The sequence below is a fragment of the Anas acuta genome, chromosome 14 (assembly GCF_963932015.1).
Source record: "Anas acuta chromosome 14, bAnaAcu1.1, whole genome shotgun sequence".
Lineage (NCBI taxonomy): Eukaryota > Metazoa > Chordata > Aves > Anseriformes > Anatidae > Anas > Anas acuta.
This window is the reverse complement of record NC_088992.1, coordinates 15,206,744-15,233,746: the sequence shown is the minus strand read 5'-3', so window position 1 is coordinate 15,233,746 and position 27,003 is coordinate 15,206,744. Positions and strand designations below refer to the sequence as shown.

The window sequence follows — 27,003 nt, the reverse complement described above, 5'->3', positions numbered from 1 at the left end:
ATAAATGTATACGTCTAGAAATATTCTCTTTCTGTCATCTGGTCCCATGTCCTATTTAAGAAAAATCTAGTTAAATCATCATACCTTTAATGCAATAAGTTTTACAGCCATGAATGACTAGTAATTGATGTGCTTGAATTTACTTTGAACTTGAGAAAAATCTGAGTAAGAACTAGGTTTAGGTTTGAAAGTAGTTGAATTGTCACACATTAACTATCTTGAAAGCAATTTTTAGAGGTTTTAGGCAACCAGACCAGCTGCCTAAAAATGCAACACTCAAAAGTCAAATGTCAGTGTTCACTGGAAATATATTTGTGCATTCTACATAGCACTATCATTATATAGTATGGAGAATTAATATAATTCTGGAAATAAACCAATGTGTCAGACTTTGGCCTATTTTACTTGTTTGCAATTTGATCCAACTTTTCTGTTATTTGAGAATTTGGTCATAATTTCAAGAGGAGCTGAAATTCAAGTTCATTAGTCAGGCTGTTCATCAGGAAAACCTGGACTGCACAGGCATGTTGGTGAATGCTTTCAGGTTGTGCAAAATGACAGGCTTATGTATTGTGGTCAGTCTGTCACAGAGCACAGTTCCTTAAGTTGCTGAATTAATCTTTTTCTTCACTTCAGTCTACACATGGGTTTAGCACAAAAGGTCTGCAAATCAGAGCAAGAGATGATGAAATTACACAATTTATTATAATAAGTCCAAGTATGGCAAAGAGAACTGAGGCTGTTTGTCATCTATGTTCTGAATGGTATTTAATATAGTTAGTGCTTAATTCCTAGTAGTCATTGTTTTTTCTCCTGCAGGGTAGTGGCAGAGAATGACTTTTTACACAGTCTCCTAAGCAAAATCACAGCATCAAAAGGAGACAGTGGTGGACAAGGTGAAGTACATTATTTTTTAAAATCAGATAACAAGGAATTTCAATGGAGTTTCGTTTCATATTGTTCACATTTTAGAGAAACACTTTTATGTTATGCCTGTAACACCACCATGGACACATGTACAACTTTGAAGCTGGAAGCGAACAATCATGACTTAGTTGCAGAATGTAGGAGGCTATTTAAATTAGTATTTACAAGTATTGGATGTTAAGCATTTATTTCCAACTAAAGCAAGCGGGAGAAATGAACTCTTGTAATTATTTTGGTCAGGAAATGAGAACACCATCCAAGGAGAGAGGTGTGTTTTTGTTGTGTGTGTTTTTTTTTTTTTTTCTTTCCTCTCTTTAGAAAAAGTGTGATTTTTTTCTTTTATTTTTTCTTTCCTCCTCCTTTTAATAGGTCTCTGGGTAACTGTCAAAATGCTTGTTGGAGATGTGATTCAAACTAGGAAGGACTATCCACACCTTGTAGACAGAACAACAGTTGTTGCTAGAAAATTAGGATTTCCTGAAATAATCATGCCAGGTAGGAGGTGCTTTGTTCTCTATCAGCAGCTGATTTTTGTAGTCATTCCTGGGTTAATGAGCATCAGCTATGACCTTAATTACTGATTTCAGTAAGGAGTAACTCAGAGAATCTAGAATTTACTCTTCATGTTAAACTCTGTTCCAAAATTACAGGTTTATATAAAATAGTGAAGTCCCTAGAAAGTATTACATAGTACTAAAATAGAAAAAATAAAATCAAGACAGTGAGGGATAATCTGCGCTCCTGATACATAGCTTCTTTCCTTGCTAAGGAAATGCTTACTAAAAATTTTAAGTTGCTTACTAAAATTTTAATTTAACCTTATTTTTATTGTAATTTATCATTCTCCTTTAATTATAATAATAAATAGTAAATACATAAATGTTTTTACCCTCTCTTGATTTTGGATTTATGATTATGTAATTGCCAACTAAATTCACTCACTGTCAACAATTATTCGTTTAAAAAAAAAAATCAATTCAAATCTCACTACTTTTAAACTTAATTCACAGGAGAACTGTAATTTTGTTCACAGAAGACAATTAAAATAGCTCCTTCTAGAAAGGCAGCTCTTAATGTGGACAAAATTCAGTAATGGCATCCTGCTGTCACCTCACCAGCAGGTGTCAGTGCAGGTTGAGAATCGGTTGAAGGCACGTTCAGGAACCTTGTTTGGTTCGTTTCACACGGCTCACTGAGATCTTCGCTAACAATAAAAGAGCTGAAAATTTTAAGTTCAGATGGAAAATGAGACGTTTTCTATGTTAACGTGTTCCACTGTTGAAAAACTCTTGTGAAGGTAATCCGACCCTTTGTTCTCACAGCATTTTCATTCATTTTTAACCTTTTCATTTCTTTTTTAGGAGATATAAGAAATGACATTTATATTACACTACTGTATGGAGACTTTGACAAATACAATAAAACAACTCAAAGAAATGTGGAAGTAATAATGTGTGTTTGTGATGAAGAAGGAAAAACTCTGCCAGTAAGTGTTTTTTTTCACTGCATAACAGAAAGACAGAAATACAAAAACGAAGTACGTTACAGAAGTAAACCTTAAACTTATTTAAAATTCTGATAAAATAACACAATAGAAAACATTAGTTCTCTCACTTGTGTCATCTTTTGACAGATGAATTTTATGTTTACTGTGACAAATCTATTCAATTCCTGCACAGGTCTTGCATACAACTGTGAACTACTGGAAAAGAGAAATGACACTGACCCATTTTAGCTGTGACTAAGGAACAAAGATGAAATGCTGTTCCTGACAATTATTACATTGTTTATCATTCCCCCCACCACCACCTTTTTTAGGGGGGGGTTACAGGGAGAACGGAGGGAGAGGTGGAGAATTCCTGGAGGAACACATTTGTGCATTTAAATGTTCATTTACATTCTATTTCTTTCACATAACAAACCTCTGATTTGCACCAGAAGGACTGTCTGTTCCGTGAATAAAGTACATGGCAAATAACTACATTAGTGAAAACAGTGGAGTGTGGACACTGCACTTATACAACAAATATTTACAGTATCTTTTGTCTTCTCTATTTCTGTTTTTATGAATACTTGTCTTTTCCTTAGGATTTCTTAACATTAGTTCAATATTCAGTGAGATTTTTGGTCTTTCCTTTATATACTTTCCTTTGTATACTGTTCTCTGAAACTCTACTGTGATCATGAGGGTGAAATCATTAAGATAATTCTTTAAATAAAATAAAACTGGAGGAATGTAGTGTGCTTCATGAGTTGCTGCAATGTCAGTGTGTTGATGAATTACAACTAAATATTTGACCTACAAAATTGATTTAAAGCTTGAGTGAAGAAAACCCTAAAATCATGTAATGCCTAGGGTCCACAAAACAAATTGTAACCCTGATCAGAAAACACCTGACCATATGACTGGTGTGTATAGGAAATAACTGTTGTGATATAGACTTCACTGGCTTCTACTCTATTGGTTGCAGTTACAGATAATATGCTTGAAATATATGCCGAAGTATTCATTAAAGAAATGAACCCAGTGTAATGCATTAAATCTTGCATTCATTCCAATGTTATACGTGTATATTTTCAGTTTCATGGAGGCACCTTTTATCCAAATACTAGCAGAAAATTGGGTTGTCCCTTTGTCTATGATCTGACATAGATGTTCAAATAATGCCTGCTTTCTGGGGGCAATATACCTTACACATGCTTAAATGACAATTTTTCAGTAACTGATTAAAACACTGTTGAAGACAAGTAATAACAAAAGCAAATGTTTTTCAATTTTAGCTTTCAAAAACAATCAAATATCAGTAAACTTCTAAACCTATGATTTTTTTAAAAACTTCAAAGTTTCTAATTATCATACCCTATAATTCAGATTAAACGCATGTTTATTAACATGGAACTTGCTGTTCCTGTTCAGGTATCAAACTAGTTTCAGGTGAAAGGGCTGGTACTACATTTTGTTGCAAATTAAAGGCCTTTCTCTTTTCTCTTTTTCTTTTTCTGTTTCTGTTTCTGTTTCTGTTTCTGTTTCTTTTTCTTTTTCTTTTCAAATGAATGTCACAGAATACATATAAACATGTTGGTGTACAAACCTTGAAATAATCCCTTTGTGCAAATCGGGTATACCTTTATGTAGTAAAGTCACAGAGACCAGGCCTTAGAAATCAGGTATGAGCATCATGCCTTACTTGTCACCAGGTGTCCTTCCTGGTGTTTGAAGAAGACTTCTGTCACTGGATTTTTAACAGGAAAGTTGCAGTAGTTAGTGCAGTTTCTATGAGGCTAGCTTCATCTGTGCCTTCAGTAGAGAACATAGTATATTTGCTTCTTTCATGCATTGCAGTTTCACATCTGATGCCTTATGAGGTGTCAGCAATTTTGCTTCATCTGTTATTGTTAGCAGTTATCCTGTATGTACAAATCTCAACAGCAGTCAGACAGGAATGAGGGAAGTAGGTTGAGTCTCTTTCCAGATTCACTAAGACTGAATTTCTCTGTTACAACAATTTTTAACTTGACCAAAAGTCAAGTTAGAGCCATACTAGCTAACAGTCAGCATAGTGTAGTAACTTAGGCTGTCAAGTGTGACAAGGTAAGAAGTAAATAGCTAAAATTCATGTAGAAACAGGTGAGTTGCAAGTTAAAACACAGAGGGAAAAAGTCCTTAAAGTGATTAGTAAGTAGAGGTTATTGAAAAAAATAAATGTAGAAATTAAATTTAGCACAAGGAAAATGTAAAAACAAGAAAAAATCAGAAATCCTTATTGAGAAAAAATCTGGGAGAGTGTTGTATTGGTGCATCTGTACCATTTAGTTCAGAAGTAACTTTTGGTACATAAAGAATACTTATGAGACTGTGCTAAAATAGAGTATTTTAAAGTCAGGGGAAAAGTCAAAGAAATAATCAAGTGAAATAATTGTTGTATTGTGTTTCTTTCCCACTAATTAAGGTGATTGATGCCTTTGTTACTTCAGTTCCTCATTTGGAAAAAGAAAGGGAGCCTCTCTGTTGGTTACTTAGCTTTCCTCACAGCCCGCTGTGAGACTGTAAAAGGCCATCTACTTCTAGGTCCAGTATAATTCTGGAAAATGTTCATTTTCCTTGTGTTCAGAGGGTTGGAAACAGCATCTCCTGTCAAAGCTTCCTTTCTGTTTGTTCTTTTGTTATCAGACAGGTCTTCCTGCCCCATGGTATGTGCCAGTCCCACACTTGTATCATTTCAGGATTGCATCTCCAGGCTCCCAGGCCTGACAGAGGCCTGAGGGCCATGGCAGTGGCTTTGCCTTCCTGTTGCCCTGGTTGCTGGGCCCTCAGGGAATGGTACTTGAGGTGTGAAGCATTCATTCCCTCAGTCCAGGGCTGCTGTGGGCTCCAGGGACTTTGGCCCTCAGTGAGCATGCCCTCAGCATGGCAGAGTGAGGGCAGGTAGTCCTACACCCGTCCCATCAGGGGCTGAGGTAAACTGGGGGGCGGGATGGCAGAGGAGGCTCTTGATCGTCAGGTCAGCCATTTGGTTGGTTTTGCACAAGTGACAAAAACTGACAGAAATGAGTGAGCCACTGTGAACTGTTTCTTTCCTCCTTTCTGTAAGAATGCTGTTTGCCTGGGAGCAGGAGACAAACCCGTGAGTGAATACAGATCAGTTCTCTACTACCAGGTCAAACAGCCACGCTGGATGGAAACGTTAAAGGTAGGCTGCAGAAACTTTTCGCTTGCTTTATTTCCTTATTGCTTGTTGGTACCTCAGGTAGTGTTACACAGCATCAGCTTTTTATAAAATAGGTTTAAAATACCTTCACCCCGAATAAAACAAGAAGGGTAGCGTCTTAGTCAGATATCAGTTATTAGGACTATGTGTTTACTGAGGTTTGAAATTTGGCTTAGAAAAATGATGTTAAGATCTTATCTAGCAAAACAAATGAGATCATCTTAGAAAACCTCACGTCCTAATAAGCTTCATGAAAGATGATATACTGCATTTGTTTTATTGCTGCGAAATACTAGAGATGAAGAACTTCAATTGCCTGAAAAAATCAGAAAGAGGCATTAAAAAATATTCTTTTAGACAGAAAAAAGCTGTTCTAAATTACTTTAGATATACACTACTAACTACTAAATCTAGCTTTATTGTATTCGAATAAAAAATACCTAGAAGCTTCTAGAAGTAGTTCTTATACAGCATGCCTCTGTCTTGATAGTGTGATTTTTTTTAAATTTATTTTTTATGAAGACATCTACTGAAGGTTATACTGTCATGTATGGCAAGCCCACAGTTAGTACGGGGTGGTGTGTCCCCAAGATAGTGCAGGGCAGGGAATGAATGTCATTTGTGTCATTTGAAATATTAATGTGTTTTTAAATGTATTTGTTGTTTTGAAAACATTGACTAGTCCTGTGTTTTGGTTTGTGTATTATTTTGTTTTTTAAAATTCATGTGTATTTCAGATGTCTGTATGGAAACATTTTAATAGAATTATTAACAGTAGATCCTTTTGTTAATAAAAGTGTAGTTACTATGAAGTGTGTTATGCAGTAAAAAATTTAAAGGGAAGTTGAGTTGTGAGTCAACTTGATGGAATACAGATCTAAATTTAGAATTATAAACATGTTGCTATTAATATTTTTTGTTAACAATTGGTCTTTTGTTGCATGCGTGTCACAATTACATATGCTACTTTAAAAATAAAGCAGTTATTATTTTCGGATACTACTCAAGGATTTGAAGAGGAATTTAATTACAAAAATATATGTATTTTCTGATTTTACTAAAGGTAGCAGTTCCTATTGAAGACATGCAAAGGATACATCTGCGCTTTATGTTCAGACACAGGTCATCTCAAGAGTGTGAGTAGAGAATTTTTACTTCAGTGAATTTTAATTCCTTGATCAGTAGCCAACAGCAAATCTTTTGTTTTGCAGCTAAAGATAAAGGAGAGAAGAATTTTGCAATGGCCTACATAAGGCTTATGAAGGAGGATGGAACAACTCTTCAAGATGGCATCCATGATTTGTTAGTCCTAAAGGTATTGGATTTTTTTTTTCCTTTTTTCCTCCCTAAGAGACCTTTGTTTCACACTATCGTCTTTGACTGCATTGTTTATCGTCCTTGTGCTAAATTCATTTTATTAATACATTGAAGACAAATATTATATTTTCATCTGAGGAATAAAAAAAAGGTGCAACTTCTTCCTTGGTTGGTAAACATGATCTTACATTTTAATTATAGTTAGATGATTTAAAAACAATGAGAGACACTTACTCCTCCTCATATTTTTATTGGGTATTGTGATTTTGGCTTTTCCTATTGCAAAGGAAGTCATGTGAGAGCTAAGTACTTGGATATGTACCATTGTGCTGGCTGAAGAGAAGTGGTTTTTTGTTCACTTAGAGTCTTTATTACATGAACAATCACAGAATGTAATCTTAGAGAGTTGTTGATTCAATTTTATAGTTTCTCAGATACCAAACTGAAAGTTCCACGAATTTGATTTTGGACACAAAGAACATTGTTTTTACGCACCCTGATTGGACATAGATAGGATTTATGACTTTGTGACTTGAAGCAGGGAACGTATGTCTTGAGATTGTTTTTTGTTTTGCTTGTATTATTTCTTATGTTGGAGAACAAGTAGGAACTATGAACCAGGAAGCATTGCCAATTCACTAGAATATTTACTTGTTTCTTCTATTTCTTAGTGTTCTTTTCAGTAAACTAGTTTGCTATAACAAATGGCAAGCGATACACATACAACTAAATCAAGTTGTACTTGATTTTCACTGCCTTCAGACATGGAATCTTTCTGACTTTTGAACACATTTTCAGGTCTTTTCAAAATGTCTAACTTGTCTCAAAAAAAAAAGGAAGTCAGAACCCTTCTGGTTCCAGAAATTCTGAGAAGTAATTACTTGGCAAGATTGATACAACCATGAAAGTCAGTAATACTGGCTTTTTTGCAGCTTAAGGATTACGCGTTTTGTCATTTTACATATATTTATAGTCATTTTTTTGAAACTTTCTTGTTTAGTAAGACAATGACTATAGTCATTGAAGCAGATACAAGCTAAAACATTAGAAAATCATTCTAGATTGTTTTTTGCAAATCTTTGTATACATGCAGTTGTAGTCTAAGAATATGATACAATTGATTGAATCAAATCTGTTGAGGTGTTACAGCTTCAAGTGACAGAATTCATAAATGCATGGGGGGAACTTCCTTTACCAATTGTGTTAAAGAAAAATGATGTACTCTGTACAGTTAGGAATGCAATTTTCATTGCCTCCCAGTCCTGAGTTGGAATCTAAAGTTGAGATGTAACAAATCTCAGTGAGAGCTATGGCATGCAGCTTGATGAAATGGTGTAGTAGGGAGAGAGGGGACATAGATCAGGAAATACATCTTGGGTCTTTGTGGCGTTCCTGCTACTGAAAACCATGAGTTCCATCATCTCTGTTGCTTATTCACTACAGCATATTGGCAAACATAAAATATAATCTCACCATGTCCTGGTCTGTCCTGAAATCTTATGTTGAAGTATGAAGCTGTAATAAATATATCAAAATAGAGTTGCTATTCTTACCCTATCAATCAATTTTTCTGTTCTTAAATTGTGTGCAGACATCATAACCATATGACTTGTATCCTGTGTACAGTCTTCAAGGTGATGCTCAGTGGTCTCATCTTCTATCTCTAGTCACATCTTAATGAGATGTCTGATCTTGCTTTTATTCTGCTAGTGATATCATAATTCCTTCCTGAACCCTTAAAACACATATCTTTTCAATTTTTGAATTTTCACAGTATGTTCATTGTAGTCTTGTGGAGCCCGTTTGCTGCTGGGACTTTTGTTTTCTTTATTATTTTTATTGTGTTAATTTAATTGCATTCATTGAAGTCCATAGAAATATATCTTTTTTTTTTTTACTTTTACAAAATAACTCTACTTTTAAATCCAGTGTTGTGAAGTAAGTGATAAATGATAAATACATTATTTTTTTCAGGGTGACAGTAAAAAAATGGAGGATTCTAGTGCGTATTTGACATTACCTTCTACACGTCAACACATAGAAAATAAAGGAGCGACCATAGGCAGGAACTCAAGTATTGTAGGCAGCCTTTCAGTAAGCTCACGAGATGCATTTTATATTTCAACTCTGGTTTGTTCTACGAAGTTAACTCAGAATGGTATGTATCTTCTAAACAGGTAGACATTTTAGAAGGAAGACTTCTGCACAAATGAGAAATCACATATTAAATTTTAATGTTTGTCTAATTTTTGTTTAATTTATTTTCTATTAGTGGGCTTACTAGGTCTCTTGAAGTGGCGTATGAAGCCAGAGCTGCTACAGGAAAACCTGGAAAAACTGAAGATTGTGGATGGAGAGGAAGTTGTGAAAGTATATCTTTTGTTGGTGTTCTGGAAATAGTGCATAAGAATGCAATTCTTCTTAGTGCCTGATTCTACCCAGGGAACAGGCTTTCCATTTGGTCTTTGTGTTTCAATATTCAGTTGATTCATTTGTTATGGCTTGTCAACTAGACTAAACTTTGTGTGAGAGTTCTTTAGTTGTATTGTGCTGTGACACATGCTAAATATGTTTGGAAAATCTTTCTAAAGTAAGAGTTTGTAATCTTATTTAAGATAGATTCTCTATTTTGATGCACAAAGAAGTAGAAGTAATAGTCTCCAAAATGACCAAAATTAATTATAAGTTTGAAAGGAGTATTTTGCTGTGAAGTCTGAAATGATGAAAGAACAAATAAGTGGTTCTTGCTGTTAGATTTAATCAAATTAAGTGTGACTTCATTACTCAGATTAGGAGTCTCTTACATTTGTTGTTGTTGTTGTTGTTTTTTGTTTTTTTTTTTTTTTTTTTTTTTTTAAAAAAAACTAAAGCAGTAGACACCTCTCCTGTTTCTTTTGGAGGAGGGAAAATTTATAAAAAAAAAAAAAAACCACAAAAAAACAATAGAGACTTATGAGTGGCTCAGGCCTTATGAGGAGTGGCTGATGGAGCTGGGTTTTTTTAGCATGGAGAAAAGGAGGTTTGGGGAGACCTTACCACACTCTACAATTACTTTAAAGAAGTCTATAGCAGAATGGGGATGAGTTTCTTCTCATAAGTACCAAGTGCTAAGACAAGAGGAAAGAGCCCTAAGTTGTGAGGGGGGGGGGGAGAGGGAGGGAAGGTAGGTTGGATATTAGCGAAGAATTCTTCAATGAAAGAAGGGAAGTGGTTGAGTTACCATCCCTGGAGGTCAAAATTAATAAATTCATTTAGATGTATAGCTTTGTGACATGTTTTAATAGTGGACTTGCCAGTGCTAGGTTAAGGGTTGGACTGGATGAACTTAAGAGTTTTTTTCCAACCTAAATGATTCTGTTACTTGGTTTCCAAGTCACTGAGGAGCTATCCTTTGATTTAAAGAGATTTGAATACGAACACAGAAGTTGGAAGCATGTTTTTAATCACCAAATGTAGGTACCAATAGCAACTACAATATGTATCACTAAGGAACTAGGAATGCACTTTTAGATAACTATCATGAGTTTATGTAACATTTTTAGCTTAATTCCATAAGCTTTGAGTTATGTATATATCATTGATTGCTGATGTCTGAGGATTTAATTTCATAAATTAAAAAAACTAGAGCCTAAATCCTCAGAAATGTGTTCTAAATTTGGCTGATACTTCAGTAAAGGCCTCTAAAAATCCCCTCTTGAGAAAAACAGTCTCCTATCTGAAAATTGAATTGTGTGGTTTTCAAGCTGAATTGGTTGTCAATTTGTCTTTTCATGTTTTTGTATAGTTTCTCCAAGATACGCTGGATGCCCTGTTTAACATCATGATGGAACATTCCCACAGTAACGAGTATGATATCCTTGTCTTTGATGCACTGGTAAGAATGGGCAATGGGTGATTTAATCTGTCAATGTCAAGAATCCTGTGAATGTGAATGAACTATCACAGTGTTTATCTCAAGAAAGTAGACTCAAAATCTCTGCAGAGAAAATAGGATATTACTATTTCCAAAACTATTAAAAAAAAAAAGACACTTTAAAAATAGTGGTTTATCACAAATGTTTCAGGAGAGTAATGTTTTCATTTGAAGTATGACTTTACTAAAAAGGCTAATTATGTCCATCTCTGTTCAGATATATATCATAGGACTCATTGCAGACCGTAAATTTCAGCATTTTAACACTGTTTTGGAAGCGTATATCCAACAGCATTTTAGTGCAACCTTGGCATACAAGTAAGTTTTTTTATTTTTTTCTCCTTTTCTTTATTCTAAAACCTCTACAATCAAATTAAATAAAGCAAATAGTGTTATTTTCTGATGTAGTTATTAAAATTGTTCTGACGCTGCTTTTGCTTATCTGGAAACAGCCCTGCCTGTGAGAAACAGATGTGACCATAGGTAGAGTTAACTGACAAAAAGTAATTGATTTATGGTTAAACAATTCTTTGACATTCATTTTTCTCATCTGAATTATATTGCTGTGTCTACACATCATCTGTATCCTGTCAAATTTGTCAAAAATCTGCTATAAATCCTCTTCGTTTACATTCCTGATCTTAATCTGAAATGCTTTAAGTGGGGACATGAGGATGTCATTAACCCATTTATTTATGTAGGCTTCCACATATTCTCTTAGAGCAAACAAACTCACAGGGGGGAAAAAAAAAAAAAAAGAATCTTTGTATGCAGTTCATTATCTGGTACTGTACCTGAAAGGTTTAGGTGCATTTAAATCAAATTTTCAATTTTGTTACACAGTCTGTTTTGAACTGGAATCTTGGAATCTTACTATTTACTACATGGTCCTTCCAGTGGGAAGGTAGAGTGGTTGGATCTTTCATATAATGCCCAAATGGGAAGATATGCTTTAATAGAAAAGAACAAAAACCGTGGGGACACATAGACACATTATGCAATAAATTTAATACTGGATTTGTTCCTTATTCTAAACATACTTTTGGAGGTGGTGGTAGGATAAAATTGCTTTGGCTTATGAAGAACTATGATGTTAATCAGTTTCTGCACGTCTCTGGGAAGTGCCAATAGGATGTGTATATATATATATATATATATATTGATGTATGAAATATATATAAATGTATATATATATATATTGTAAATAATATATATATATATATATCTTTCAGTCTTGTCCTGGCAGTTCAACCGATTGAAACAAGACTTTAATCGGAGATTTAAATAATAGATAAAAGATCTTAGCTGAAAGTTTGGAATAGGTGAGAATATATTCTACTGTTCTGTGATGAATATGCACCAGTTCCAGTTCAACAGAAAAAGTCCCCCAGATGTTGTATTAGAAGATATGCTTGCTTGCAGTGCACAGTCAATCCTTTCTCATGTTTTAGGGAAGCTGAAGTCAGCTTTGTTGAGCCCAGAAACCTCAAGCAACTAACTATGTGGTCTTTAATTCTCCTTCATTCCATATGTAATTAACACATGCAATTTAATGCATTTGGTATTGTGAGAAGTAGAAGTAGAGAAGATCTGGTAGAGAACCTCTTAGGACAGCCTAATTTGAAGTCTTTCGAATACTTACCTGACTAGCATTTTCTAATGATTTAATCAAGGCTGCAGAGGCAAAATCATGGTTAAGGTTGTTCTCAAAATCTTGCATTTTCTTGGAGCCATTCATTCCTAGTATACCATGGATGATACGGTCTGTTTCAAGAATAATTTATGAAATACAGATAACTATATATGGCCTAATTCATAGTCAGGAAGGAGATACTGTGTCTCAGTCGTACTACGACCACTTTTTCTTTCACATGAAGATGCCCCTAGATTTGTGGAAAAGGAGAATTGATTGTAGCGATTGCTTTCATTTCTGACATTTCATCATACTTGATGGCTGCAGTTCCTTGGAGGTAGACAGGAGGGTGATCTTAGAGTTCCATGCATCACTTCTGCTGATTCACATTTAAAACAATATCCATGATACATGAGAGGTTTAAAGAAAAAACAAAACAAAACAAAAAAAAACTTTTTTGTTTCCTTCACTTGATATAAAGTAGTAAGACACTTTAAACTAACTGTTTTGTGATCAAACATGAGTCTGATATTTTTCATAGGAGCATATTTTTAATGTTGGGTATTATCAGCAAAAGATTACCTCTCCTTGCCTCTTTTCTTCACTTTTTTCTTTTCTTCACTGCTCCTTTATACCCAGTGTCCAAGTTAAACACAAGTTCTTATACAGACTTACGCCTCTGGAGACTTGAGCAGATACTCAAAAGCTTTGGATGTGAGGCATGACAATTTATAGTACATGGAAATAAGTTGCCAGGTCAGCAGCAGATTAACTTTGGTCAGTAACTTTCCTGCAGTTAGTTGTCATTGTGTTATTAGAAGCATTTTCTGATGCTAGCAATGATGCATTGCTAATTATCCTTGCTCCAGTGTAACGTGAAGAGTTCTTGTAATAGCCTGTACTTAGGCTGCAATGCCTAGATTCCCATTGTCAGGTGCCACTGATTAGGCCAACTGAATTTGTAGGTCAGTCAAGCAAGGAAGATTTGTTGAAAGTCATTCCTAAATAGATGTTTTGACTCCATTTAATGATACGGTCTTTTGGTCAAACTGTGAGGTTTTCACTCAGTTTCTGATTAGTCATCCATTTGTATGTAGTTCTTATGTAGAGTTACGAGAGGACTTAACATTGAGAGTTGAGGGACCTTGAGTGGACTGACACTGCATATAAGTTAGATAAATTTTATTCAAACTCAGTATAGAGCTGTGAATTCAGAGAAGTGATATGAAGCAGTAAATGGAAAAAAAAAAAAAAAAGGATGTAGTGCCCCAGAAGGCTGAGAGGCTGAAAGTATGATATTTTGGTTCTGAAATCTGAAGGCTGGTGCTGTGGGGCTGACAATGTTTATATTTTGTGCAGTAGCTAGAGGTTCTTGGAACTATTATTTCCATGTGAGTATGTCCCAGAAAGAATAATTACTTCATAATGTTTCATCATTCCAGCTGGTGAACTGTTAAATTTCATCAACAACCAAGTACTAGTTTGAGTTTGTTTGGGGTAGGGGATAGTAGGTTCCTGTTGTTGTATTGATCTGCAGGGAAAAAATAAAACACATTGATTTCATTTTTTTTTATGGCCTTGTTATGATTAAGATTACATCCTTAATATTACTTTAATCATTTAGGATAAAACTAAAACTGTAAATATAGGGACTTTTATTTATAGATGAGCTTTTGCACTTTGATAACAGGCTGTGTGTTGGTTTAGCAAAAACTACCTTTGGATACAAAACCAGGACGTATTTTAAAAAAATACATACCTTAAGCAGATATTGCAGTGTACAGGAAGGTTGAAACATTTACAATTAGTTTATTTAAAGCATGTAGTGCTATTGATTCACTGGATTGCTACTTAATGCAGGTAGGTAGGCAGAAATAACATTTGTCTAGCTTGCACATATATTTAATAACCATTTCTTAAAACACTTCCAGGATTGTGTGAAATTATGCTGCTAGTTTGAGATTTCAGATTGGTTTCTTGTTTGTGCAGTTACGAATTTGCTCATTTCTTTTATTCTGATAGAGTTTGTGTGACATTAACACAAAAATAAATTCTGTATGTTTTGTTGTGTGAATACTTGATTAAGAATAAATATTCTCTTAGAGTTGGCAAATGAATTAGAGAAATTAATTTTAGAAAAGGTTATTTTAAAAATGTCTTTTTTAACTACAGGAAGCTAATGAGCGTTCTGAAGACTTACTTGGATACCTCCAGCCGAGGAGAGCAATGTGAACCTATCCTAAGAACTCTGAAAGCACTGGAATATGTTTTCAAGTTCATTGTGAGATCAAGGACGTTATTTTCACAGTAAGTGCCCATGCTATAGCCACTTAACTATCAGTGCAATACCACAAAGAGTAGTAGACCTGTGAAACATAAGAATTTGATTCCAGAACAGTTGTTCTTTTTTTTTAATTATTTTTTGTAAATAAAACACAAACATTTTCTTACACTGCAAATGGCCTAAAACCAGACTTTGCTAAGATAACATTTTTTGAGAGGGAATCCTCAAATAATTGCTATGTGATTTACAGTGTAGGCTCCAGAGATGTATTTAGTAATAGCAGCCAATTTCAAAGGATGATTATTTCTTGTATCAGATGGCTTGGCCTAAGACCAGTGTATGCCCAAACATTGTGACAGATGGCATGAAGCCGTGTGCTTGTCCTTGAGATAGCTGTGTTCAGAAGTTCAGACTGCAAAGAACAAGGTAATTTTCAGTAATCATTGTCCAACTGAATGTAGAGTTACAGACAAACAGGAGCTTATAAGAAATTCTAAAAGGACTAGATATGTATAGCTCAGCCAAACAGATGAGGTGTGTTGTTTATGAGTGGTATTCAGGTATAGGGAAAAGGGAGAGAAGGAGAAAGGAGTTGGAAGGAAGAAAACTATACTGTAATGACTGTGGCCCCCACTTCCTCCACTGGCCTTTGAGTATTCTCCCTGAATCCCACTGATCCCATCCACATCCTCTTTTCTCTCTTCATTCCTGCTCTCTCATTTATCCCCAGCTATTTCCCCCATAGTACTTGTTCCGTTGTTCCCCTGATACTTGCCTGAAGAGATGCAGTGCCAGAAGATAGGTAGTGACAAATTCAGGACTGTGGGTACACCCAGTTGTTGGCTGTAAAATTTGAGGGTTGGCAACCAACAGAACAGGGAAGTGTTCTGGTTTTATCTGATTTTTGGTAAGTAAGAGTACTAATACAACTTTTCTCTGTTACTCTGCCCAGTTTTTCAAAAACTCCACATGGATATATAGTTTTGTAAAATTAAGTATATTATTTGTTGAATTATGAAATTCTGACTGAAATAAGAGTAGATTCAGAAGTGGTTGGTTACTGGTAAATAGTCCCTTAGAAATAGTTTTGTCTCTAAGAACTTGCTATTTATAGATAGATACAGACAAACAAGATGAGAAGCTGTAAAAACAAAGGGGATGGCACTCATGGGGATAGAATATAGCTAGCAGTGCAAAAGCTTTGTTTTAATTTTTTTAATAGGTGTCATGGCAAAAGGGGATATTGTGAGCCTTGTTGGAGGAAGCATTGTGTAGAGCATTATGGAAAATTTGTTGTAAGGCTGATGGTCAGAGAAGCCAGGGATTTTTTGTTGCTTGTTTGTTTAAGTGTGTACATCTGACAGTCTATTATAAATGGAGTTGTTGCAATACGATGCATATTCAAGCAATTACCTGTCCTTATCTATTTGTTTTAGTTTTCCTTACAACAACATTAACCAAAGTTACCCAAAGGTCTGAAACTCTATATTCAGTTGGACAATTATTATTATAGACTGTAATTGTTCTTGTAAGAATATATCTGCTGAAAAAGGAATCAGTTAACGGTATATTCTGATACTGAATATCTGTCTCAAGTTTTTCTGATCTAACTTGTCACAGTCAAGACTGTCAGACTGGTCTATGAAAAAGGAGGAAATGTGGAAAAAATGGATTTGTATATTTTATTCCCTTGAAAAAAGTTGGGATTTAGGATTGTTTTTTGAAGGTTTAGAATAGCCTTCTCTGAGATGAATCTTTTGTATTAATAGAGCTGAGACAGATCCTCACTTGGAAAGGGAACTTTCTTTTCTTTTTTTTTTTTTAATAACTTAAAACATATGAGATTTTATTATTTAGAGGCTTTTTTCAAAAAAAAAAAAATCTGAAAACTTTGTTACATTGTGCTCAAGCTGAAGAATACTTACTACAGTGAATAACAGATATAACAATTGGGGGAAATATCTATGTATGTAATATCGGATCAACTTTTAAAATCTATTTTTAAATTATTTTTCAAACTTGGTACACTTAGAATGATGAAAGTTTCCTGATTCTGAAATGATAACACAGTGCATGTCTCAATAGATTATATGAAGGCAAAGAGCAAACAGAATTTGAAGAATCTATGAGGAGACTCTTTGAATCCATCAACAACCTGATGAAAAGCCAACATAAAACTACCATTTTGTTGCAGGTTGGTGTGTTCTTGGAAATTTTATTTTATTTTTATTTTTTAATTTGTTCTTGTATGTGGTTTTGTTTTGGCATTTTATTGTTTTCTTTCATTTTGGTTTTGAAATAGAGGGTAAGACACTCTTAGGTAGTTTATCTTTTGTTTCTCTTTTGTAACTGTCCTTTATTCAAGATCATGTTGCTTAGTAAAGTTGAAGTAGAAAAGGTCAGGAGAAGATAAATTTATATAACTTCAAAAATGCAATGAGTGACTGAAAGAACTAAAATATGGATGCTAGAATTTCTCAAGGAATATAGGGAAGTGAAGCCTCCAGTGAGAGCTGAGCATTTCTTGAGTTTCTTCAGGTTGTGCTAAACAGGTATTCTGCCATCTTAGTTTGAAAAGTAAACTTGATAGTATCAGCATTTTGGAGGTGAGTTACTTAACTGAAAATAGTGTCAGTGTTTCCCATACGTGTCAGTGTTAATCATTCTTATGTTTTAGAACCCCATGCTTTAAGAAAACTAGAAAAGCAGGAACTATTAGGGCTATTAATATCAGACAGTTGGTATATAGTTCCATATTGAAATAGAATGTTACCAGTGCTGTGTGATTGAAGTAGGAAACAGAAGATTTTACTGGATTACTGCAGTATTAATGCTTCATACATTCTTTCCCTGAACTCACTGTTTTATTAAGCTTGAGTTTTCCTTTGGTTCTGTGTTTTGATTCCTTTTGCTTTGAGGTTTAGTGGAAGACTGGATAAATTTTCTGCCTTGAATAAATGTTCCCAGGTGACTGATGGTCTTGAGATTGGTGTTCTCTGACACTGCCTGGAATAATGCATGCCTGTGAAAGAGCTAAACATCCGTACTACTTCAATTGTATAATACCATGATTATAGTAATGCTTTAAAAGCATTTGAAAACAATTCAGATTCTATCTGTGGTTATTTGACACTTCTGTACAAATGTTCGGGGGAATAGTTTATACATTTGAAAGACAGCATCAGAATCAGAAAACTTCAGAAGAAAAAAGATTTCTAACCAAAAGTAATACTGGAAGAGATTGTTTTTATAACAATGTTTATTCTTATGGTAATTATACTGTATTAGTATGTTAATCATCTACCAAATAGATCTTGGTGGCTTTTATGCTACTCAGGAGAGGCATGTCATGTCAGTGCATGAATGGAATGTGAAGTATCCCATTGTAGTTAAGGCCCTGCTGCTGGAAATAAGTTTCTTGGAAAAACAAAATGGAAAAAAAAAAAAACAAACAACAAACAAACTGTCGTTAACTCAATAGGCATGTTGGTCACAGTAGCTTTCACAAAGGATGATACATATCTCAGTGACTATTTGGAGGAGACTTCAGTTATGGTACTTGAGCCTTCTCCTTTGGCAGGTAGATGAGAATTGTCTGTAACTGGCCAGAAAATTGGAGATCCTTTCTGCGTTGGGTGAAATGACTGGAAAGGGGTGGAAATAAATTTATAAATCTGCCCCTGCCTAAAACCAATACTGATTTTTCCCATTTAATTTTGGGATTTTGAACATTGTACTAGTACTTATTTAAATTTGCAGGGTAGGGGACAGGTTATTTTTCAGAGATACTGCACAAGCCCATGATTTCATAGGTGTTATACCTTATAAACTCCCCAAATACCTGTGAAGTTTATTTTGGAAGATGTAAAAAATTATTCTGAAATCTAAAGTGTCTTTTGGTCTGTGCTGATTATTTTATTTTTTTAGACTCAGAAACTTGGAACTCAGTATTTTAGTATGTAGTAATTTCTGAGTCACTTTTATTGATACCAGTCATACTCAGACTTGTGTCGAATATTAATTCGGTCAGGAGAAGATTGTTCCTAAAACTACATGTCATATGGAAGAGCCTAGTCAGTGCCAGAAGCACTTTATTGTTTCAATTTAACTACTTTTATCTTCAGAGGATATCTTAATTTCTAATCTGTAACATGCTGTATAAATTTATGAAAAGCTTAAAAATAAAAATCTAGCTTTTCAATCTGCTGTTCTAAAATTAGCTGAAGTGAATAGATACTTTGATTTATCTGTCTTTCTCAAAGCTCAAGAAGCAAAATATGTGGTTATCTTTTCCAGTGTTATTTATGTAAGCTTTGAACAACCAAAAGATTAAATTGTTAGTTCATTGTAGGTAAACTAAAAATTCATATGTAAATCCAAATTAGCCTTTTTTAATACTAATGGAATTGATGAAGTTACCTCTTTTGCTTAAAGATGCAGACAATGCATTTCTCAACTTCTGCATCACATGATGGTGTCATTTTACTACAATTAGAATCATCATATCAGTATCCTAACTTTGCTGATGCAGAGCGTTTTCTGATGTTTGAAAGCACTTGTATGAAGTGTGAGGTGGCCTGTTTTCAACTTTTAGAATGTTGATTTGTAAAGAGATTGCCACCGGTAGGCAAGATTGGGAATGTTATTAATTCACAAGTAAGAGATTCTATGTGGATGTGCAGAATTAAGGACTACTCCTTTAAGGAGACTTAGTACATATTTACTTGTAATTCTTTAAAATGATAATTTCAGAACTTAAGTAGTTCACTGCTGATGATACAGAAGTAGTCCAGGTTTTCTTCAATATGTAACCTGTTTGTTTGTTTGTTTTTAAATCTGTCTCAACAGGATGATATTAGAACTCTGTTGCATTTATCAGTTGCCTCTTTGTAGCCATTGCTGATGAATTCTTTAGATAGGGTTTTTCAGAAAGTTTATACTTCTGAGGATAAACCTTGTGAAATCTGGAAAGCTAGAAATAGATTTCCAGAACCTGCAAATAGTTCAAAGGAGAATTCAGGGGGAGGGGAGGTACTATGAAAACTGAAGTTTTCAGTAACTTTCCCTTCTGCAGATACGATTTGTATAAAGTATCTCTGTGTATATCATATCTTTTTTATTTTGAATAAAATCTGATCAAATACATATATTTTTGAATTTCAGGTGAAGTGTTTTTATAAGGTCAAACTCTTGATATCTGATCTGTGCTCTGTGCCTATGCCTTTTCACTGACAAGCCTATGCTCTCAACCTGAAATTACAAGTGTAAGCCCTGCTTCTTTCCAAAAGTTGTGCTGTCTCTCAGGTGGATGCATCAGATTTGACCTACAGATAGTTTTGTCTTTTCCTAATATTGGCCATGCCCAGCTTGCTGTTAGGCCTTGATTTTAGTAAGTAGTACTCTCAATTCCACGCATGCTTTCAGAAACCTCATATGACACATTCTCAAGGTCATAGAATCAAAAAAAGACAAAATTGTTTATGGCACTGAACAGCCTGAAAGCAGTGTAGTATGAAGTTGCTATCTTATTACTCTCAATCTTTACCACACATTTTTGATCCATCCATACTGCTGTTGAATGATGCTGCAGTAGGTTCTACAAGTTTAAAATGGTACAGAAATACATAGGTAATTTTTGAGAGAAGAAGGCTGGAAAGGTGCTGACAGTGATGCTTAGGTTGAGGTGTAACTTGCAGTGTTGCCTTGATAGCAAATAAAATTAGACTAGGAAGCAAGGCACCAGTAGCTTCTGAGAATGCTCTTTTCATCTCATGCATACTTGAATATGTATAATGTAACATTGTAAATGAGGGCATCTAAAAAATTAAGCTTAGTCAGGAGTAAAGGTTAAAATAAATTTAACGTTATATTGTATATATATGAAATAATTCTCTACAAGGCTGTGGAGTTTCTGTATCCTGCTTAAAAATTAATCTCTGAGGTCTGAACAATGCAGAACATTTTGTACTGCTTACTAGGAGATTTTTATGACTTCATTAAGGGCAGTGCTCAGTTGTGTCCATAGTGCATCATTTAGAGCAATTACTGCAAATGAAACTTAACAGTTTAAAAGAATGGATATACTTGCTATTGTACTTCAGATGGTACTACAGATCTGAGTATAATGGTAGCTACATCCTTCCCTTTTCCCTCCTTGTACAGATACAAAATAGGTACTATATGGGAAGGCAAACAGCTTAATAATTCCTAGTGTCTCTGCAGTATTGCTTGAATTATTTCATGGTCACTGGTGGCACTATCCTTTGTCAAACATTTTTCAGAGCAACTGTGAATTAGTATAAAACAAAATTCAGAAAATCCTATTGTACAGTATCTTCACTGACATATTACTGAAGTAAAACTGGACCTAGGACTAGTTTCTAGTCTACAAATTTACAGGTATCTGTACAGGTGTTTTAAATAGCCCCATTATTTCACAGTCCTGTAGAGAATACATTTTGTTCACCTATTTCAAGGAGGTGCTAGTGGATAGGAGCAGAAGAAGATGTAATCTTGTTCGGGTGGCAGCAGCATTGAAATACTCCTTTGACTTTCCTGGAGTTGTGTATGAGTGGGGATGGTGTATGCAGAGGAAGGGTTTTATCTGAAGGCATTTTAAGCCAGCTTGATGTACTGTATATGCATCTTTGCCCCAGCCCAAATTCTTTCTTGTTGAATCAAGACCTGAATTATTTCTATGTAAAACAACAAACAAACAAACAAAAACAAAACAAGCAAGTAAGAGCTGGCTAATATACTTCAGTAGACTCTCATAGGAATAAATTAATACAATAGCTTTATCCTTTTTAAAATATCTAAAAAGGAGCCAAAGAAAGCAACACCCTGATTGTATTTATTTTAATCTACCTATCCCCAATAAAGAAGAGACTAAGTTTTTAAAAAGGAATTTACAGTGTAGAGACTTACTGAGTCTACATAGGTTTGATTTTAAGACTTTTTTTTTTGAGCAGCTCTTTCATCTTTGCAAGGTTTAGTACAGAAGCACTGTAATGTTGATAGCTAATCAGGAAACAGGAGACAGGTTCTTATTTAGTGACAAAACAAAAAGCTTGTCTAGCTATTGGCATATTAAAATTTCAAATTGATAACTGGAAAGAAAAAGCCTTTTCCTTGGTCTTTTTTAATAAAACAGGATATTCTTGCTAATATTCTCCTACTGCTGATTGTGTTTTCATGTGCTTTTCACTTTACTGTTGGCATTGCCTTGTTACTTACACTCCTGCTGCTCACTGGGAATATTTCAGTAAGCTCTACTTTTACTTTGCACATCTTAGTCCACCTATCATAACTGTTGTCTTATTCATGTACATAAATTTATTGTGAACAAACTGAAATATTGATACAGTGGTGGGATTGCTGTGTATTTCAAATGCTCAGTTTATGCATGTGAAGGGTCCATTCATAAATACTTGTTTGGACTAATCGTTGTCTGATAGTTTAAATATTTTTCTGGTTATATGAAACCGAGATCTAGAAACTCAGGAAAAGTAAATGTTTTGTGGCTGAGATTCTGTGACCTGTTGACTGTATGCAATATCATTCTGATACATTTTTATTCAATGAGTTAGAATTCTCTCCATAGGAGCCAAAAATCAGATATTGCTTCTGCTCTGACATCATTTGAGTGCAGCTTACCCTTTTCTCTTCAGCCAGCAAAGTGATATAAGCAGTACAAAAAATTGTAATTTTTTTTTAAAAGGATAGCATGCATACAGTAGTACGATTTTTTTTCCTCATTTATTCTGTTTTATAGGAATGTACACCCAATGTGGCTTTGCATCAGATAGACACCAAGTTATGTAGTAATCCATGGAGTATCAGTATTCTTTTCCAGTTCCTGTTTTATGGTTCAGTTACACCTCTTGATAGGGCTTCTGCTGTTGGGAGAATTCCCTTCATGAGTTTTTGTGGGCTTGAGACTGTTTTCTAGATTTTTCTCTGTTGTGTAAGTTTATGTAGGACAAAAACTTGGGTCTCATGGTTCAAGTATATTTTGGGGATTTTACTTCAAAATTTCCTTTTCAGTTTCTTCTGGAGAAGAGACTAATTTTAGCTGAGTGGGTTAACATAGAGGTTGTATTGAGTTTTATTGAAATGATGGGAGAATCTCGTGTGGCACATACCTGTAAGTATTAGCAAGACAGAGCTTTTTGCCCCATCATACTAAAATCATTGACTTTTGCTGTTTCTTCCTAGAAGCTATCAAATCACTTAACAGCGATTTGATATCAGCAGTCATTTCTGAAACACACTATGAGAGATGGAACATGCTTTTATAGTGTTGTTTTGGAAGCATATAATTGTCAAAACTCAGTGTTACCACTTGAAAATGCTAGGCCTGTTTATTGGCAAGCATAAGGATTAAAGAATTTATATAGATGAGAGCACTGTGGAGCTGTTTGTAATATTTTTTTTGAATTAATGACTTACTCTACACTTAAATCATTTGTTTTACCTTGTTTACAGGAACTATAAAGTGTTCTGAGACTTCCCCTGATGTGTAGCAGTAGCTCATAATTAAAAAGCACATGTGCTTATAGTTAATCCAGTTCGTCATTTATTGTAATTTAAGTATGTATGGACTTCAGAGGCTAATGGCAAAACTTTTTTTGGGGGCTTTTTAAAGTTAATTTGGGTTTTGTGTTTTGCCATTGTAAAGCTGAAAGTGCATTCTTTACTTATTACAATTCATATAAGCAAGTGACATAAAGCAAGAACTATGCTGATTTGCAAGGTGGGCAGTAAACTCCACTATTATGAGTGGAAAAAAAGTGTCCAATTTCAGCATGCATTTATTGGATAAAGGGCTTAATCAGTCCTGTAGTGTACATCGTATCACCTAGAAGAAAAGACAGTAAGTCTTTGTGTAACCTGTAGTTTTGGGATTTCTTTTAGTAGCTCAGGAAGTATAATAGATGGAACATACCTATGATGGAAAATCAGAGCTATATCAGAAATAGAAGACTTTGCAGTAACTTAGTTCCCAGCAAAATGTTAGTAGCAAGTTACACCCTAAAGTTGCATAATAAGGTAAAGCAGCTATTAATTTTGTAATTCTTATTATCTGGACCATGAAGAGGTTAGTCAAATTAAAAATTTATATAATTTATTCTCTTTAGTATGCTGCTATAAATCCAACTATAATAATGTAATTCATGATTTCCAAGTGTTTTCTTCAATAGTAAATTCAGTGAAAGCTAAAATCTTTCATCTCAAAAAGAATTTTATGACAGTGAGTAGTGCAAGCTAGTTGTTGAGAATGTTCATGTTTAAATGTAAGCGATGATTTTGAATTTGAGGATTACCTCTTGAGTATTCTTGTCCATGATCCTTGTCTTCTTTTAAGGTTTGCTGATTCCACAACATTATCAAAATACATCTCAAAAATGACTAGGAAAAACTATAACCTCAGATAGTTTAGCTGCAGAGGATTGGTTAGGGACATGATGCTCCATTTCATCTTCCACAGAAAGCGTAGCCTTTGGGGTGGTTAGGTGACTGTTATCCTTTCTGCCCTCTGCTTGGCACGTGTCTGGGACAGACTGATATAGGTTATGATCAAATTGCTCCTGTAAACAGTGCTCAGTTTACATATGTGCATAATAAAGATGGTAATAGTACCGGTGGTTTGCAAGCAGAATATGATTCAATTCATGCTATTGTATTGAAGTTCTTCTGCATATCTTCAGCATAAGACCCCTTGTGTAAGTACTGCTTTGTGATGAAATGGTATTAAAATATCATGTGAAGTTTTAGTCTGAGAGAAGAAGCCCAAATTTATCACTTTGTTTTGTGTGTTTCTGTTTCAGTGTTTGTATTCAGTGCTCTGTGTTGTGTTTGTACGACATATGCACAGATAAATGTACAAAAGTAACACGATTTGTATTTCAATTCAGGTTGCTGCTTTGAAGTATATACCATCAGTTCTTCATGATGTTGAAATGGTCTTTGATGCCAAGTTACTGAGGTGAGCTGATTTTGAACATTTAATAGATGTATCTATCACATGATGTGTACAATTTAAAACTACTTTGTACCTGGAATTAATTATTAATTGGTTTAAGTGAACAAAGCTATGGTTGTTTCTGCTGATTGAGACAGTGATAGAATTCTGGACATGTGTTGTTCTCGTTTGATTTGACAGAATTGAATATTGAGGCCCAATTCTTAAGCAGTAACTCCATGAATGAAATGAACAAGTGGATGCTATCATTTTTTCCCCCTTGAATAAGTGCTATTCAAGAAAACCAAATCTGATTTTTGCAGTTAGAAATAAGTATGTTTATTTGTCAAAGAAGAATTGCCTCCACTGTACAAGAATAGTTTTACTGCCTTGAAAGAAAAAGGAAATAAACATTTGTAAACATGGCCAACATCTAGATCATCCTCATCTTGTTACTCTTGAAAATTATCTTTGTAACCTGTGATACAGGAAATAAATCTAAATCTTAAAAAAAAGAAATAAAAATTTAGAAATATATAGTACTTTGCTTTTGCTGTGTTTCTTATTAACACGTGATAAATTCATCTGTACTGTATTTATGACACTCTCCATTTACATGCAGCCAACTGTTATATGAATTTTACACTTGCATTCCGCCGGTGAAACTACAGAAGCAGAAAGTGCAGTCCATGAAGGAAATAGTGCGCAGCAACCTTTTTAAAAAACAAGGTAAATATAAAATGCCTTTAAGGCTTTAAATAAGTAGGTATGGAAATGTTGACTGACTTGTTTTGTGCAATTCATATTTGAAATTGAGTAGAACTGATACTGAGAAAGTGTGAATTCTAGAAGTCTGACCTCTGGAGAGGATTAAGCTTTCTCAGATTGCTGTTGTGCAAAGCATAGTTGCTACCAGAAAACACTGAACAGGTAGATCTCAGAGGAAGAGTTTTGTATTTTTCCTCTGATATAATGGTTAGATGGATAGAGCTTTATATCTATCCTTTGAACCCATTTGTAAACTCTATATTGAAATAGGAACATGAAATGAAACCTTGTGAAGACGGCTTATGGTATGTTATATAAGGCTTTTGCCTCAGTCGAAGAAAAATCCTGACTGTGCTGTAATATAGCTTAGCTGCAATGCAGTTCCTCTGTTTATAGGAATCAGTATTTTTCTTGACTTTTATCAGATCTTAGTGTCTTTTTTCATTCTCAGAACAGGAGTAAAAAATGATACCAATGTGTTTATGCCTAGTTTGTGCTTAGTTTTCCTTGTTCTGCCGCAGATGGGGAATTTTTTCTCAAGGTGTCCTAGCAGAGAAGCCTGGATTTTACCTGGTTGACTTCATCTTGACATTTAAGGGTTCTGCCTCCACTCTTGTGGACTGGATAGCTTACTTCTATCTTAGCATTGTACTGGTGTGTAAAAAGACCACAAGAGCTTTGAAAGGCAAAAGTTCTACTCAAATGGATGGCCATTCTCTCATAATTTGTTTCTGACAATTTGTAGATAATGATTCTGGGAACTTTGCAGTTACAGCAGTTAGCGGCAAGTAGTACTGAGCATGGGTGGGCAGCTCTGCTCATCTCATTGCTCTATATTGCCAGAAGAGTGATGCAGTTTGAACTAGCAAGGATAGATGGAAATTTGACTTTATTTTACAGCTATTAAGAGCAGATCAAAGTAGTTAACTTTCAAACAGATCTAAAACTATGTTCATTTTTTATTTTTTTTTCAGACAGTTTACTGTATTTCTATTTTCCAAGTAGTTACTGAGATATTATTGCACTACTGGTTACATTTACATCTGCTAAGATCAGAAGTATAAGTCTTAGCTTTTGTTTCTGCTTCTTGTAGCAAGTAGCATTTAAGACCAGAAAGAAAGACAACCTCTTCCAAAACTGAAAGACATTTGGGTTAAAATAAGTCAATCTCTTGAAGTCTTTATCTCATTAGAATTCAGTTAGATACCTTGACTATGTTTAACATGGAGAAATTAACTGTAAGCAGTAATGTCCTTTTTGTGTGCGTGTGCAACACTAATGATGTTTGCAACATGTATGTATGTAAGATACCAGCCTCAGCTCCTCAGATAATGACAGTTTTATTCAATTTCCAGTAAACTATCTGCCTCAATAGTTACAGATTTAAAGGAGCAGAGTAACTCTAGTTCTAGTAGTACTGAGGATACTACTTGTTTTTGTCTGTATTTTGCTAAAGTTTATGCTTTTGGTGTTGATACGTTAACTTCC

The 27,003-nt window shown here is 34.6% G+C and overlaps 1 protein-coding gene across 1 annotated transcript in view; it reads left to right on the top strand.

Moving 5' to 3' along the window:
- DOCK2 (dedicator of cytokinesis 2) overlaps positions 1-27,003 on the top strand; it is a 187,800-nt gene that overhangs the window by 22,742 nt on the left and 138,055 nt on the right. Inside the window, exons 12-25 of the mRNA XM_068697859.1 lie at positions 820-896; positions 1,297-1,422; positions 2,289-2,413; positions 5,520-5,618; positions 6,700-6,772; positions 6,848-6,951; positions 8,928-9,111; positions 9,226-9,323; positions 10,738-10,827; positions 11,084-11,184; positions 14,672-14,806; positions 16,869-16,977; positions 24,701-24,771; positions 25,370-25,476. Coding sequence (XP_068553960.1) covers positions 820-896; positions 1,297-1,422; positions 2,289-2,413; positions 5,520-5,618; positions 6,700-6,772; positions 6,848-6,951; positions 8,928-9,111; positions 9,226-9,323; positions 10,738-10,827; positions 11,084-11,184; positions 14,672-14,806; positions 16,869-16,977; positions 24,701-24,771; positions 25,370-25,476 — 1,499 coding nt within the window. The remainder of the gene's footprint in view (positions 1-819; positions 897-1,296; positions 1,423-2,288; positions 2,414-5,519; positions 5,619-6,699; positions 6,773-6,847; positions 6,952-8,927; positions 9,112-9,225; positions 9,324-10,737; positions 10,828-11,083; positions 11,185-14,671; positions 14,807-16,868; positions 16,978-24,700; positions 24,772-25,369; positions 25,477-27,003) is intronic.